General features: G+C 46.9%; 1 protein-coding gene across 4 annotated transcripts in view; it reads left to right on the top strand.

Annotated features, from left to right (window-relative positions):
• Positions 1–14,717, top strand: part of Abcc12 (ATP binding cassette subfamily C member 12) — a 59,517-nt gene that overhangs the window by 31,080 nt on the left and 13,720 nt on the right. For 2 of the 4 annotated variants that reach the window (XM_076838297.2, XM_076838295.2), the window contains 9 exons: positions 61–195; positions 304–379; positions 463–534; positions 3,636–3,725; positions 4,387–4,490; positions 6,322–6,519; positions 7,240–7,466; positions 9,650–9,787; positions 13,478–13,664. In XM_076838297.2, coding sequence (XP_076694412.2) covers positions 61–195; positions 304–379; positions 463–534; positions 3,636–3,725; positions 4,387–4,490; positions 6,322–6,519; positions 7,240–7,466; positions 9,650–9,787; positions 13,478–13,664 — 1,227 coding nt within the window. Of the gene's footprint in view, positions 1–60; positions 196–303; positions 386–459; positions 535–3,635; positions 3,726–4,386; positions 4,491–6,321; positions 6,520–7,239; positions 7,467–9,649; positions 9,788–13,477; positions 13,665–14,717 lie in introns of those variants that run through there. The other 2 variants (XM_076838296.2, XM_076838298.2) reach the window with 2 other exon arrangements.

Raw genomic sequence — 14,717 nt, 5'->3', positions numbered from 1 at the left:
ACTGCTGGGTGGTGTGGGCTCTCCTCTCTTTTACTGGAGATCACTTTACTCTCTGTGCAGTTTTTGGAGTCTTGTGATGAAGTCATCTTGTTAGAAGATGGAGAGATTTGTGAAAAGGGAACCCACAAGGAGCTAATGGAGGAGAGAGGGCACTATGCAAAGCTGATTCACAATCTCCGGGGGTTGCAATTCAAGGTAACTATGCATTTGGGCTGGAGAGGGTGGGAGCCGTCCTTGGTAATGTCTGGCCTTGGAGGAAGTTCTGCCATTTGGTTTTCAGAAGAAATTTCATTTTGTCTCCAGGACCCTGAACACATTTACAATGAAGCCATGGTGGAAGCCCTGCAGGAGAGCTCCGAGGAGATGGATGAAGATGCTGGTACAGTCAGAGCTCCAATCCCGCCTCTCTTCCCATCCTGGGCTCCAGAGTGGACACAGACCTCTCTTTCTTTCTCACCCTAGTTTTGACTCCAGGAGATGAGAAAGATGAAGGAAAGGAATCTGAAACCAATACAGAATTTGTAGAAACAAAAGGTATTTATTTACCATTCATGCCCTTGTGTAACTACTCAAGTGTACGTTGGGCATTCTACCGTTTGAGTCTAGGTATTGTGAACGTCATTTGAGGTAGCTGGAATCATGTGGCAGAATGGGAAATAAGCCAGGGGCTTCAAATTCTGGCTCTGCCCCATGACTAATTCTGTGATCTTGAGCAAGATCCTGAGAATATTGAAATCTTAGTTTCCTGACCCATAAAATGGAGATGTAATCATACCAATCTCATAGGTTCTTGCAAAGATTAAATGACAACCTGCACACAAAGTGATTAGCACAGTGCCTGACACAGAATGACCCTCAATAGTCATTATTATTAGTCACTGTAGAGAACAAAACAATGCACAGGGATTAATTAGAGGGAAGAGCCAGCAAGAGCTGTTTTCCTATCCTTTGTGAGGAACACAGAGAAAGGACTGTGAAGCTAAGAAGTGATCAAGATGGGATATGGTTATTTGTTCTTTAAACAATTAAGGACTAAACATTCTATTATGTGCCAGATACTAAGCTAGGCTGGGAGCGAAAGAACCAATGTGTGAGTTCTTGGGACCTCGTGGTCTGGTAGGAATCCTAAGCAAATGGAGAGCTGTGGGAAACACTGATTAGAATAACAGGGAGTCGAGGTGGGAGTAACAAACAAACATAGGAGGGTTTCACAGAGGGGGTGGCCTTCAAATTGGTTTCTCAAGGAAGGGCAGGAATCTGCTAGGGATACTGTGGTAAGAAGGGGGAGAGGGTGGAGGGTTTGAGGTTGAAGGCATGAGGAAATTCCAAGAAGCTGAGGAGGAAAGATGCACTGGGTAAAGTCCAGTTCTCCTTAGACTGTATTCTTGCATCCTGTCCTCCATTCTATGTCCCTAGAGCATCCACCTCTGCCCTGCCTAGCACTGAATACTGATAGTTCAGGGGTCCCAATTCTTCAAAGCACCCACAGCAAGATGGCTTTTCAAGTTAGAGGATCTAATCTTCATTAATGTGTAGGTGTTTTTTTTTTTTTTTAAGTAAGTGCATTTCCTCAAATTTAAAATGCCATCCATTTTTAAACCCACCATTATTTTATATACCACTTAGGAAAAACATTCTGTTCCAATTAAAATGATATCATATGCTACTGAGGGGAAGGCACATCCAGATTTCAGAGATGTTAAAACATGAAGGAATAAAAAGTCTCTGAATCAATGGGTTTGGGTGCCATTAATGGTGCTTGTGACACGGGCACACGTTTGGAAAGACAACTTATTTTTACTGCTCTGTAGCTTCTTAGGCAGAAGTGAAGTGCCCAGACATTGCTCCCAAATTTTGGAGGAAAAACTCTAGGCTGCCCAGGATTAGGGTTCCTATGGAGAGAATGATCCCTGCTCCTCATTTCTTCCCACCTCCTCTTGTTTACTGGAGAGGGAAGTGAAGTTGTGAAATGTCCCCACCCGCTCCCGCCCCAGAGACCTAATCCTCCAGGATACACACACACACACACCAGGTGCTCAGTGCTCTGAAAGGTACTGGGAGCGAAGAGGCCTAGGCATAGTTAAAGGTTCAGAGTGGTTTTTAAAGCCCAGCAAAAGCAAAAGAGGCACCAGCCACACTCCTGGCTGGGCTGGCAGGCTGCAGGGGATTCCACGGGTTCCTTTGGTGCTCCAGGGTACCCATTCCTTGGGCTCTGCCCACACCCATCTCCCTCATTTTCTAGTCTAAGATATAATGCGTGAAAGTCAGCCTGACCATTTTCAAAGAAGCACACAGGTTCCCAGGCAGAGAATAATGGTGGTTCTATTCACAGAGCCGCCTTTGAGGTGTGAAAGAGTCCGTGTAGAGGGTGCCCCCTCATCCAGCTCTATTTATCTCTGTTGATAAAAGCCAAGGATGGTTTATAATTCTGCTTGGGAGTTGACATTTTCATGCTTCTGTGTGAAGGAGGGAGAAGAAGTGTACAATCAGCGCTGGCTGCTGGGAGCTGCCTGGGCCATCATCTGTGTATCTGTAAAATGCTGTTTGCCGGCGGAGACCCTTTCACCTTCCCCTTGGGGAGCGGAGAGAACTTGGGATGGCCAGGTGGAGGGAGTCAGGAATCCACGCAACAACTGACCTAGGAGGGCACCCTTTAGAAGAGACTGTGGGTGTCCTTGTCCCTTCAGGGCACACAGCCTGACTCCCAACTGCCACCTCTGCATTCCTTTGCTTGGGGACTATCTCTGGTGGCCAGGAGACAAGCTGCAGAATTAACCTCCCCAAGAAGCAGCCCCTCCCCCAGTGGCCAAGAGGAATTGGTATAGGGAAATCTCAGATCCCTTTCATGTGAAAAAGCTCTGAGATGTATTTCGCCACTGGCTCTGAGATTTCTCTACAATGGGATTAAGCTCCAGGTGCCTGCAGGGATTGCCACTTTTTTTTTATTGTGACCTTCCCTTCCCTTTCATTTTTTTCCCTTTAGCTCCCAAATAAACTGCAGCTACCCCTCAGCATCCTTCCGGGGATTAGTTCCAGGAGAACGCCCCAGATGCCAAAGCCTACGGTTGATCAGGACCCTTATGAAATGGAATAGTAATTGCATATAGCCAACACACATGCTCCCTTATACCTTGAATCGTCTCATTTTGGTGAATACCCAATACGATATTAGTGCTATGCAAACAGGCACTACACTGTATTACTGAGGGAGTGAGGGCAGGATAAAAAGTTTATATAAGGTTAGTATAGTTGAAAATTTTCCCCCAGACATTTTCAATCTGAAGTTGGTTGACTCTGCAGATGCAGAGCCATGTGGGTACCGAGGGCCACCTGAACATGCATTCCTATCTATACTTGGGGGACTTCTGGAGAAACACCAACGTAGCTCAGCACACACTGAGCTCCAGGAATGAGCATAGAAGGTATTAAATAAGTGTTTCTCAAAAGACCTAATACCACCTACTTCACAGGGCTGTAATGAAAATCAAACAAAATAAAATGAGCTAAAGTATGGTAGAAATTTGAAAGCATTGGGTAAATGGAAGGATGGGTCATAGGTCCCCTTAGCAGAGGTGTGGCGTATGCAGGGGGTTGGGTCAGGACTGAGGGCCACAGCCTTGTGTTTTTCTCTGTAGTTCCTGTGCACCAGCTTGTCCAGACTGAATCCTCCCGTGAAGGAACTGTGACCTGGAAAACATATCACACATACATTAAGGCTTCTGGAGGTTCGGTATAAAACAATGGGTTTCTTGATTTAATTTGCATTTAAAAAATCTATTCTTAAACTGTTGGGTTCACATTTTATGATTCCTTTAACAATTACTGTCTTTATGCGAGGGCTGTTTATCAATGCTTTTTATTTTTTCCCCCCTAAAAACTAAAGTCTGATAATGCTGCCTTTTAAATGGAATCATTTTTTATCTCCATTAAAGCTGCCAGACTCGGTTTTATTGGAGCTGAGTGGGCAGCAGCCATGAACCAGTGATGGTTCTTCCACACCTTGGCTCTCTAATCCCTGAGTACAGACGCAATCACCCCATTACCAGTCATCTGCACCCAGTTCCCGCCTCTGTGTGCAGAACATTTCTGTAGTTTCATTTCTGGTTTCTCTCCAAGACTGCGTTTTTATTGGTTTCCTTTTAAAGAATACTAGGTTGCTTCTATTAAAGTGCACATCAGAGATTTTTCTAATACCTTGACAATTTGGACCCATTTTCCAACCAGATGGAATAGATGTCCTCATTGGGGTTCAGGGGCCCAACCCCTAGACATCTTGAATCAGTCGAGAATGCAGTTCCCAGGCTGCGTATACTTCCCAAATTCCAAGGGTTGGGCTCTGAGGATGATGAGCCTGCTCCTACCCTTCTCTCTCACCTCCTCTTGCAGGGTACCTTCTCTCTCTCTTTGCCATGTTCTTCTTCCTCCTGATGATTGGCAGCTCCGCCTTCAGCAACTGGTGGCTGGGTCTCTGGTTAGACAAGGGCTCAGAGGTGAGTTTCATTTGGCAATGCCGAGTCTGTGTCTGGAGCAAAAAGTTTGCTGGAGGAAAATCTGAGTCCAGCAGCGCACACTGAGCTCATTTGTGTTCTTTTTGCCCCTTTTTGTGAAGTTGAAATTGGTTGCTTGCACCTCATGATCCGTGTTCCCCCTTCAGTTTTTTAAGACAGGCAGGGCATCTCGTCAAATACAGCAAATGGGGTCAAGTGCATGCCGGAGAGGGAGGTTCTGCAGCTTCTGTCCTAAGTTTTCTCTGAGGAGGGGCAGTGGGGGGCCAGCGAAGCTTCTGGAGAGAAACTGACATCTTGTCATAGGCACTGCTGGTGCCAGAAGGTTCTTCACGGCTCTGCTCCCCAACTTTGCCTCTGCAGGAAGGGGACATGGAAGAGTCAGACTCAGTCTGCAAATACTACAGGGTCACCAGAAGCCTTTTTGTGCCCCACCCCCAAGGCTTCTACCTTGGTCAGGGCCCCTCCAGGGGAGGCACTAAGAAGTTTTCTCTCCTTGGAGCTTGCTGGGAGCTCTCCCAGCCGATGCCCAGTGGTTTCAAAGCTTTCCTGACCCCCAGGGAATGCTCTGAGGGCGCCTGCCCATCCCCTGAGATTACATTTTGGTTGGTACAGTTCTGTTGCTATGACAACCAATGTGTGCAGACATGGGGAAGTTTGGGTAGGAGAGAGGCTGCTTGGTGCAGCTTCCCGGGGCCACTCCCAAGGGAAGAGGCCCATGGGTGGCCTGCTCTGTGCAGAAATAGAGAGTCATGTCTGGAACATATGTATTCTCCCAGAACACATGTATTCTCCCCAAGAAAGAGCCCTTTCCTTGGAGAGCCTCAGGCATAGGGTCGAAGCAAAGCCACCTCCTAGGCTGGGTGCCTTCCCAGGTGGCCGGGGAGCCAGGCAGCAGTGGTGGCAGACCCTTGCATCTGCCCCAATCCCTCAATGCTGTGGGCTCAACCTAAGGCCCAGGAAAACCCCTCCTCCAAGTTGGGCCTTTTATCAGTTAACTCCCCAGGGCTGCTTTTGCCTTTATAGGCGTTCATCCATCAGCCACCCCTGGTTTACATTTCCTCTATTAGTGTAATCAGCAGAATGGCATTTAGAAGAAAGATGTTTGTTTGCTCCCCAAAGGCACTCTTGACTTTTAGCACAGAGCCCAAAGAAAAATGAAACTGCCAGTTTCTCAGGAGGAGGAGGGAAAGATGGCCTCCCCCCTGGACATGGTGGTGAAATTGTCTTCTCCCTGGGCAGCATGGAGCTACGGTTTCTTCAAATCCCCCGAGAGCCCTCTGTGTTCGCTCTCCCCTACCAGAGAACCCAGGGTAGTGTACCAGCACCCTCCTCACAGTTGGCTGTTGGGAAAAGAAAGGGGAAAGACTATAAGAAGCCCCTCTGAGTGCCCCTAAAAGTCCCTGGGCAGCCCAGTGAGTTGGAGACTGGTCCTTGATCCCTTGTCTTGTCTGGGCTGCCTACAGGTTGCTCATCTAGCCTCGTGGCATCCAGATTCCTTGTCGTTTCTAGATCTTCCTGGCTCAGCATCACTTTTAGTCCTCTGAGGCACAGGTAGCTTCCGGGATGGCTGCCCTGTACCTGCCTAGCTCATCTGCCTTGTTTCCCCCGTGACTGTCTGATGCTCATAAATCAGGTGCCCTTTGGGGAGGAACCATTTCAAGCTCCTAGGTCCCAGAGGGAGCTGATTTGATTTTACCCACCAGACTCATTCTTCACAATTATGTGCCTCTTTTGAGTTTTCTTCTCTCTGGAAAAATTTCCCTTCTCTTAATAGTTTACTGATTCATGGTGCTTCTCTTGCTCTGCTTCAAAGATAACCTGTGGGTCCCACAGCAACAAGAGCACGTGTGAAATCGGCAAGACACTGGCAGACATCGGGCAGCACGTGTACCAGTGGGTGTATGCAGCCAGCATGGTGTTCGTGCTGACGTTTGGCATTATAAAAGGCTTGACCTTCACCAAGACCACACTGATGGCGTCCTCCTCGCTACACGATCAAGTGTTCGATAAGGTACAGTTACCAGGGGCCGCAGGCACATCCACTATTCACAGGGCTTATTGGGTCCCTCCTCTGTGCTGGGCACTGTGCTGGGGCCTGGGGGAGAACAGTTCTCATGGAGTTTGCAGACAGCTGGGAGTCTTCCACATATCTAATTACCAGTCATGAAGGTCAATTCCAGGGAACTGTACCGGTGCATCATGGGCCCTTAGACGAGGTAGAGGTAGGGAGCAGAAATGTTCAGACCAAGAGGGCGTCTCCTGCTCCTGCTGGCCCTGAGTACAGTAAGGACTTCTCACCCTCTCCACACTCCATTGCCAGAGTGGGTGGCAGCCTTTGGTTGTGAGGGCTCTTGCCACAGTGTACAGGTGTGGGTCACACTTTGAGGGGACAGAGGCAAAATGGAACTTGTCTTCTAAATGCCCTAGGGAGGGAAAACGTCGCTTCTTCCTCCAAAGGCACAAGCCTCTCTCCTCTCAGGCTGCATCCCAGATTTGCTGAGGCCTGACCTGCAGAGCCCCACACAGAGGCAGAATCTCCCCACACCCACACCTGACGCCCACAAAAAATGGGTAGCATCCATCCTCACCGCCTCAAGATCACCTGGCACACTTGAGTTGTACCCTCGGGGAAAGGCCAGGCCCTGAGTTCACAATTCCAGCCCCAGCAGAGTGGCCAGGGTTTGCCCCACACTCTCCCCAACCCAGTTTGAATCTCTGCTTTTACCCACAGATCTTAAAGAGTCCAATGAGCTTCTTTGACACGACTCCCACTGGCAGGCTGATGAATCGTTTTTCCAAAGACATGGACGAGCTGGATGTGAGGCTGCCGTTTCACGCCGAGAACTTTCTGCAGCAGTTTTTTATGGTGGTGTTTATTCTCATGATATTGGCTGCCGTGTTTCCAGCTGTCCTTTTGGTCCTGGCTGTCCTTGCTATAATCTTCTTGATCCTTTTATGGTAGGTCTACACACCATTTAAAAAGGAGAAACACACACACACACACACACACGCACACACACACACACAGAGTTGATATGCAAAACAGCCGGGTATCAGGTGATAGTGAGCCTTTACTGTCCCTCTGATGGTAGAGCACATTGATTTTTAGCACTTACTAAACTCCACTAAACTCCAGGTGCTAAGTGCTTTGGATACATCTGGCATTTTAGCCTCAGAGCAACCCTGAGAGGTGGATATTACTGGGAGATTGTCACTGGTCCCAAGCCAGGAAACTAGTAACCATGGTTGCTGTCTGTCTGCTATGTTCCTAACCATTGGGCTCTGCCGTTACTGCTACAGGCGAGAGAGGGGGGGGGTGGGGGAGGCCAATTCTTATGCTGTGAACTTTGAGAAATAACCTGCATCCTCATCATTGGCAGAGTTACAGAAAAGCCTGCTTTGCACTGGGGATTCCTGCCGAGGCTCTGCCTGCCCACCTGGAGGATGGCAGGAGGGTGGCAATGATCCCAGCCTCCCAGGGGATACAGCTACCCCTATCCCTGGGGTGGTCAGAGGCTCTTAGCAGCAGGTAGACGGTGGGCATTGAGTGAGGGGAAAAGGTTGAAAGTCAGAAAAAAATGGCACTAGAGCCTCAACTTTGCCACAAAGTGGCTGGAGGACCTCGGAGAAGCCCGAGAAATGTTCCAAAGCTCAGTTTTCTTATCTCCAAACTGAATATATGCCTCGCCTGCTTCAGAGGGGGTTGCTGTGAGGATCAAATGACTAGATGATTAATTTGTGTCAATTAAAAATACAGTAGAGTTGAATGCAGACTAGAGATTTAGAATGTAAGTTCACAAGGACCAGACATAGGCCACAAAAGAAGGAAGAGAAAAGAAGATGGATTCCAGAGTCATTTGTAAGGTAGACTCATTGGGGTTGCACGGCTGGTGGAATTGGGGGCATTAGGAAGATGGGAGAAGCCAAAGATGACTCCAAATGTGGGAAGTCATGTGCAGAGAGGAGATACAGGGGACATAGGAGGAGAGGTGGTTTGGGTAGTCACAATTATGTGTTTGGTTTTGGATTGTCGAAGTTTAACGATCAAATCTATAGATGGTGTCAGTGGATTATGGCAAATGTGGATAGAGAGGCCCTGGGGCTGGGGTGCTGGACTTGGCATCTGTATTTGAACTTGGTATAGTGGGAAGTGCCCTGGGAGTTGGGAGAGCCTGAAGTATCCCTTGTGACTCTGAGAAAGGACACCTGGCCACAGTCTCCAACCTCAAGTATTTATTGGGACAATCAAATTAAAAAAAATATATCTGCAAGTTCTTTACAAAGGAGAGGATATCATTACTTCCAGTGGATTCCATGGACTTGGGTTCATTTTGGTAATCCTTGTTCCAGTCTGCTGTCCTGTTCATAGTGTTGATTGACTTAGCATAAGCCTTTTCTCTGCCCTGCACCCACACTTCTTGCTTTAAAGACAGGGCAGACCAGAGCTGGCCCTGACTGAATTAGCCAAATGTTTTTATCCAACTCACTTGAGTTCTGAGTTAATGAGGTTCCTCCCTCATTCCCCTGGGTTAGTTTCATCTGAGAGTCTGGAGGCGGGATTAGACTCTCTCTCATAAGCAGCCAGCTAATGTGGAAGCCCAAGGCCACTGGTGTCCTGCTCACCGGGCTTCCTGGGGCTTCCGGGCAAAGGGAAGCATCCTGTGGGGGGTTGGTTTTGAAGTCAACTCCCGAGGCTATCCTAATGTTAGTTCAAAATGGTCTTTGAAAATGCCTTTAGAAGACCACACATTGGCATGTGACAACCAGGTTTCGCTCCAAGATAGAAGAGATCCCTTTTTTTCTCTAGTTGAGCATCTAAAGTGGTTGGTTTATATTCAGGGGTGAACCTTATGAAAATTTCTGGTCTTTAAAGACTAGAATTATGTCTTACGTGGCACGACAAGAAGCACTTAGGTGTGAGAGCAAATGAAGGGACCGCACGCTCACCTTTCTCAGGTGTGCATCTTTCACAAAACCAGACAGGGCACTCTGACAGAAGAAGGGCACATTCTCTCAACTTAGATGGCACCATCTCTGACTCAACTGTCTTACTGAGTGCGTGGTTGGAGCTTCGTGTGTGAAGGCGAGCCCTTTGAGACCCCACTCTGTGGCTCTCTTGGCCCCTCTTGATTTCCTCCCAGTGTTTTCCACCGAGGAGTCCAGGAGCTCAAGAAAGTGGAGAACGTCAGCCGGTCACCCTGGTTTTCCCACATCACCTCCTCCATGCAGGGCCTGGGTGTCATCCATGCCTATGACAAAAAGGAAGACTGCATCAACAAGTGAGTCCTGGGCTGGGCCCCTGCCCCAAGGTCTCCCTGCTTCCTGCCTGACCCCAAAAGAAAGTTGCAGGAACAAATGTCTCCTCTGGTTCTATGAAGGGCAGTCTGGACTGCTGGGGACTGACTGATGAGCTTGGAACTGGGCAGGGACACTCTCAGAGGCCTGGCTCTATTCCCAGCATCTGGAGCCCCAAAAGATATGAATTAGGGGAACTCATTCAGGATGACCTCAGAATGCAACCTTATGTTTTATTTATTTATTTTTAATTTGAAGGGCTAACCTGTGTTCAGTTCAGGAAAACAGGAAAGCAGAAACAAAGAAGAAAACGTTGCTCATAGGCCCCACCCCCGACCCTGTTCACATTTTCGTATACAGGTTGAACACCCCGAATCTGAAAATCTGAAATCTGCAATGGTCCAAAGCGCAAAACTTTTTGATGTGTCTACACAAGTGGAGAATTCCACACTTGACCTCATGGAATGGGTCACAGTCATACAAACAGTAAAAGTACTGTATGAAAATTATCCACAGGCTATGTGTATAAGGCATATATCAAACATAAATGAATTTATTTAGATTTGAGTCTCATTCCCAAGATAGCTCATTATGTCTATGTAAATATTCTAAAATCTGGGGAAAAAAAACAAACTAATCTGAAACACTTCTGGTCTTAAAGATTTCAGATAGTAATACTCAACCTGTATTTCCTTCCTGTCTTTTCTTTTATTCTAATCAATTAGGTTTAGGGGGCCAGTGGCACATCTAACCATGGATCAGAAGATTCTATTCAAGATTTTACTTTTTTTTTTTAACTTAAAAGATTAATTTTATTAAACATGCCTCTAAATGTTAAATGATTTTTCCCAATTATTATTATTTTTTGTTTTACTTAGTTACACATGACATTACAATGTCCTTTTTTTAAAAAAGTATTTTTTAGTTTTTTTAGGTGGACACAATATCTTTATTTCATTTTTATGTGGTACTGAGGATAGAACCCAGTGCCTCATGCACACCAGGCAAGCGTGCTACCACTTGAGCATATCCTCAACCCCTCAAGATTTTTTTCTTAAATATTTATAATCATTTTATTGCCTTTTTAAAACTTACATATTTTAAATCCCATTTTTCATATTATTACATGTTCTTTGTAAAAATATTTTTTAAAGGCCACGTTTCTTTTAATTTTGTGGACAGATCAGTTTGCTCCTTGTTAAACTTGGGGACTAGATTAGTAAATTTCTCTGGAGTCTTCCAGCTCCAAACTTCAAAATACCATAGGAAAAATGTATAATCACAATAGGCTCTCCACATTATGACCACTGAGCCACACCCCCAGCCCTATTTTGTATTTTATTTAGAGACAGGGTTTCGCTGAGTTGCTTAGAACCTCGAGGTTGCTGAGGCTGGCTTTGAATTTGCTGTCCTCCTGCCTCAGCCTCCCTAGCTGCTGGGATTACAGGCATGCGTCACCACACCCAGCTCCGACTTGAGATCTTAACAATATATATTTTATTCCTCAAGTACCAATTTAACAAGGTTCCATGGGGGCAGGAGAAGGGGATTCTGTTCCACACTCAGGCACATAATCTCTTTCTATCTAAGGCTTTTCTGTTCCACAGGCCTTAGGAAGAGACGGGGAGAGAGGAGGGTGGTGGACCCCATAGAAGGTGTTTTTATGGCTCAACCCTGGTGAGGATCCTCCACATTTCTGTGCATTCATTGACCTGATCTCAGTCCCATGGGCTCACCTCACTGCACAGGATGCCAGGAATGCAGTCCAGCTCTGGCCAAAGGAAGAAATGAAAATGAATCTCAAGCAACTTCAATAACATAGACATTTTTTTTCCTTCCTTATAAAGCTAACACACCCTTTGATACTTGGGTCTAACTCTTTCTCCCTCTCACTGTCTCTCAATCTGGCCACCCAGGATCTCATTAGACTGGACTTGACGGTTTGTCCTGGGTTCAGTCGGCAGCTGGTCCTGTGACTCATTTGACCTGATGTCAAGGTTTGACCTCATTTTCTGAGTCCTGCCTCCCAGGTAGACCCTTTCCGTGTCCTGATCATGAGAAAAGTTTGTAGAGCCGCTCATCTCTTCACCCTTGACAAACAAAACAGACTCAAGCTTGGTCTTCCCACAGGTTCTCCTTCGAGATTCCTCAGAGACTCCCTTAGGGAGCTGAGCCCTACTACGCGGATGGGGGTCTTCCCCATTCTCCCCATCTTTCTTGTCAGTGGGCTGAGGGCTTCTGATATACATCGCATTTGTCACAGAGAAATAGAAACACTGTGGTGTTTGGATGAATATCTTGGTTAAGCTTTAGAGGAAAAAAGTTAGAATGGAGACGGAGAGGAGGAAGGTGTGGCAGAGTCCCCGAAGGCTGGTCAGAGGTGCGGCCGGGTAGAATCCCCAAGGGGACTATGAGAACCCAGTGGACTAGCATGGCCTGGAGACATTCGTGGCAACAGAGGAACTAAACTCTATAGGACTTCAAACTTTGTAAAGTCTTCATTTTTCTCCCCAATAATTTCTACCAATTGTTCTGACGAAGCCGGCTTTTCACTAGGGGTGTGTGTGTGTGTGTGTGTGTGTGTGTGTGTGTAGTGGGGGGTCTGGGGGGAGACAGATTTGCAGTTAGGAAGCACCCGGTCTTTCCTTTTTCTTTTAAACTCACTCTGCCTTTTCTCTGAGCCTGGTCCTCTGATGCTGGTGCAGGGGAATTGGGAGGGGATCAGAAAATAGACATTCCTGCCTCTGGGCCATTCTCTGCGGCTCATCCCTGCTGACCCAGCTCACTGGACAGATGCAGTCACGGCAGGGTGGGGTCCCAACAGGACCAAATCCCAAGCAGCTCTGCCAGGATCGCCGCGTCAGGTTTGCTGGGTCCCCTGGCGAGCTGCTTGCCAGCATCCCCCTGGCTCCCTCTTTGCCTCCTGTGGGGAAGGAACGCTGCATCAAGCCTGCCACTCACACGCTGTCTTCCTGCCCCCCTCAACTCCAGGAACTGCAGGAACGGGCAGGATGCACCCTGTTTCACCTGGGGAATGAGGAACAGCAGGGTGGGTCTGGCCCCTGTGCTCTGCTGGGTCACCTCTCTGTTACTCTGCCTGGTGCTCCTTCTCCCTCAGCGAGCCCTTTGGCTCAGTGGACATGGGCAGGGGTGCAAGATGTCAGCTTCCTGTCCTTGAAGAGACCCCCGCCCCCAGCTTTCTAAGCAATGATGTTGAATCTTGTCTGTCTGAAGTGGGGAGGGGAGCCAGGCCGACACCCTCCCTGCCTCCTTCACTGTCACAGACACTGACTCTCCTCAAAGGTGGCCTCCTCCATGATCCCCTCCCCACACCCCTTATGCAGATCACCAGCTGATTCCACTAGGCCTTGGAGGGAGGCCGACTGCGTGAGTTCTCGGTAGCTTTTGTTCTCAGTTGTGGGTTCCAATCGCCAGCTCTGGGGAGAGACAGAAAGAGCCCACTTGGCACCACTGGCAACCGCCACATGGGATTTCTCAGTATATGTGCAAATCAAAGATGTCTGTGGTGGCAGAGAGAAGGTGGATAGATGCTCAGTTTTCCCGTGTGAGAACGTAAGGAGTCCCGTCTTCATTCCTCCAGTTGCCCTGATCCTTCGTCTGTGTGACCTAAGCATAACCCGAGCTCTTATTTTGTCTGATTTTCTTAATTTTAGGTTTAAGATGCTAAACGATGAAAACTCCAGCCACCTTCTGTATTTTAACTGTGCTCTCAGGTGGTTTGCTTTAAGAATGGATATCCTCATGAACATCGTCACCTTGGTTGTGGCCTTGTTGGTGACCCTGAGTTTCTCCTCAATCAGTCCTTCGTCCAAAGGCTTGTCGCTGTCTTACATCATCCAGGTAACATATCAGGGAGGGTGCTTTTGGTTGGACACAAAAGAAAACTCCAATGGGCTTAACACAGTGAAGAGAGTTTAGTAGCTCGCATCATTAAAATGTTGGGAAGTTGTGTGGGCTTCAGGCACAGTTGGATCATGGCTCTTGTCTTTGTCCTTCTGTGATATCTTCCCCTCATAGTTATGCAATGGTGACCAACATCCTCTGGGGTCTGTGGCTGGAGATATTTTCTGTCCTAACCACTGGACAAATCCTGAGCTTTACTCTTATTGGATTAATTTAGGTATCCAAGAACTAATTGTGGCTTAATGGGATTGTGATGATTGATTCAGGCCACCATGAAGTTGTACAGCTACTCTTCAATGGGGGCTGTGAAATAAATACTGGAGGGGCCATGGCAGTGTCTATGACTGGCTTATCTTCTTGGATGCTTGTTTTCTTTTGAATAACAACAATAGTAGGTGAACACAAGGTATTTGCTTTGCTTTATATAAATGAATTCATTTATTCCCCCATGATGATCCTATGATACTACTGTAAGCCCCATATTAAAGATGAGGAAACTGAGACCCAGAAAGACTTGCGAAGATCCCACACACGTCATGTCTGAAAGCCAGGATTTGAAGCCAGTCCACCTAGGTCTGATGCTCCTTGAACTTGTCCCTTGATATATGGTCCCCATTTTTCTCTTTGGAAACATTTCCAATGTAGTCCTTACCATTGGTACTTGAAATTCCAGGACCATGTTTCAGAATATGGGTCATTTTAAAGTATTCTGTTCGATGCTGTGGCTTCTTTTACTTTAAAGTCAAATCTCCCTTCAATTCAGAGAAATTTCTCCTTCATTTGACAATTTCTTTCCTTTCTCTGTTTTCTTCCTGTGACTCATGTATATTGGTTGCATATTAGATTTCCTGCATCAATTTCTGTTTCTTTTATCTCAAAATTTCTGTTCTTGCTTTTTTTTTCTGAGAATAAATCTGTTTTTTTATTCCTTTGAATTTTAAGATTGGCAATCATGTATTCATATGTTTAATTTTCACAAGCTCTTATTCT

This window comes from Callospermophilus lateralis, chromosome 18, assembly GCF_048772815.1.
Source record: "Callospermophilus lateralis isolate mCalLat2 chromosome 18, mCalLat2.hap1, whole genome shotgun sequence".
NCBI classification, from domain to species: Eukaryota; Metazoa; Chordata; class Mammalia; order Rodentia; family Sciuridae; genus Callospermophilus; species Callospermophilus lateralis.
This window is presented reverse-complemented; position numbering and strand designations above follow the sequence as displayed.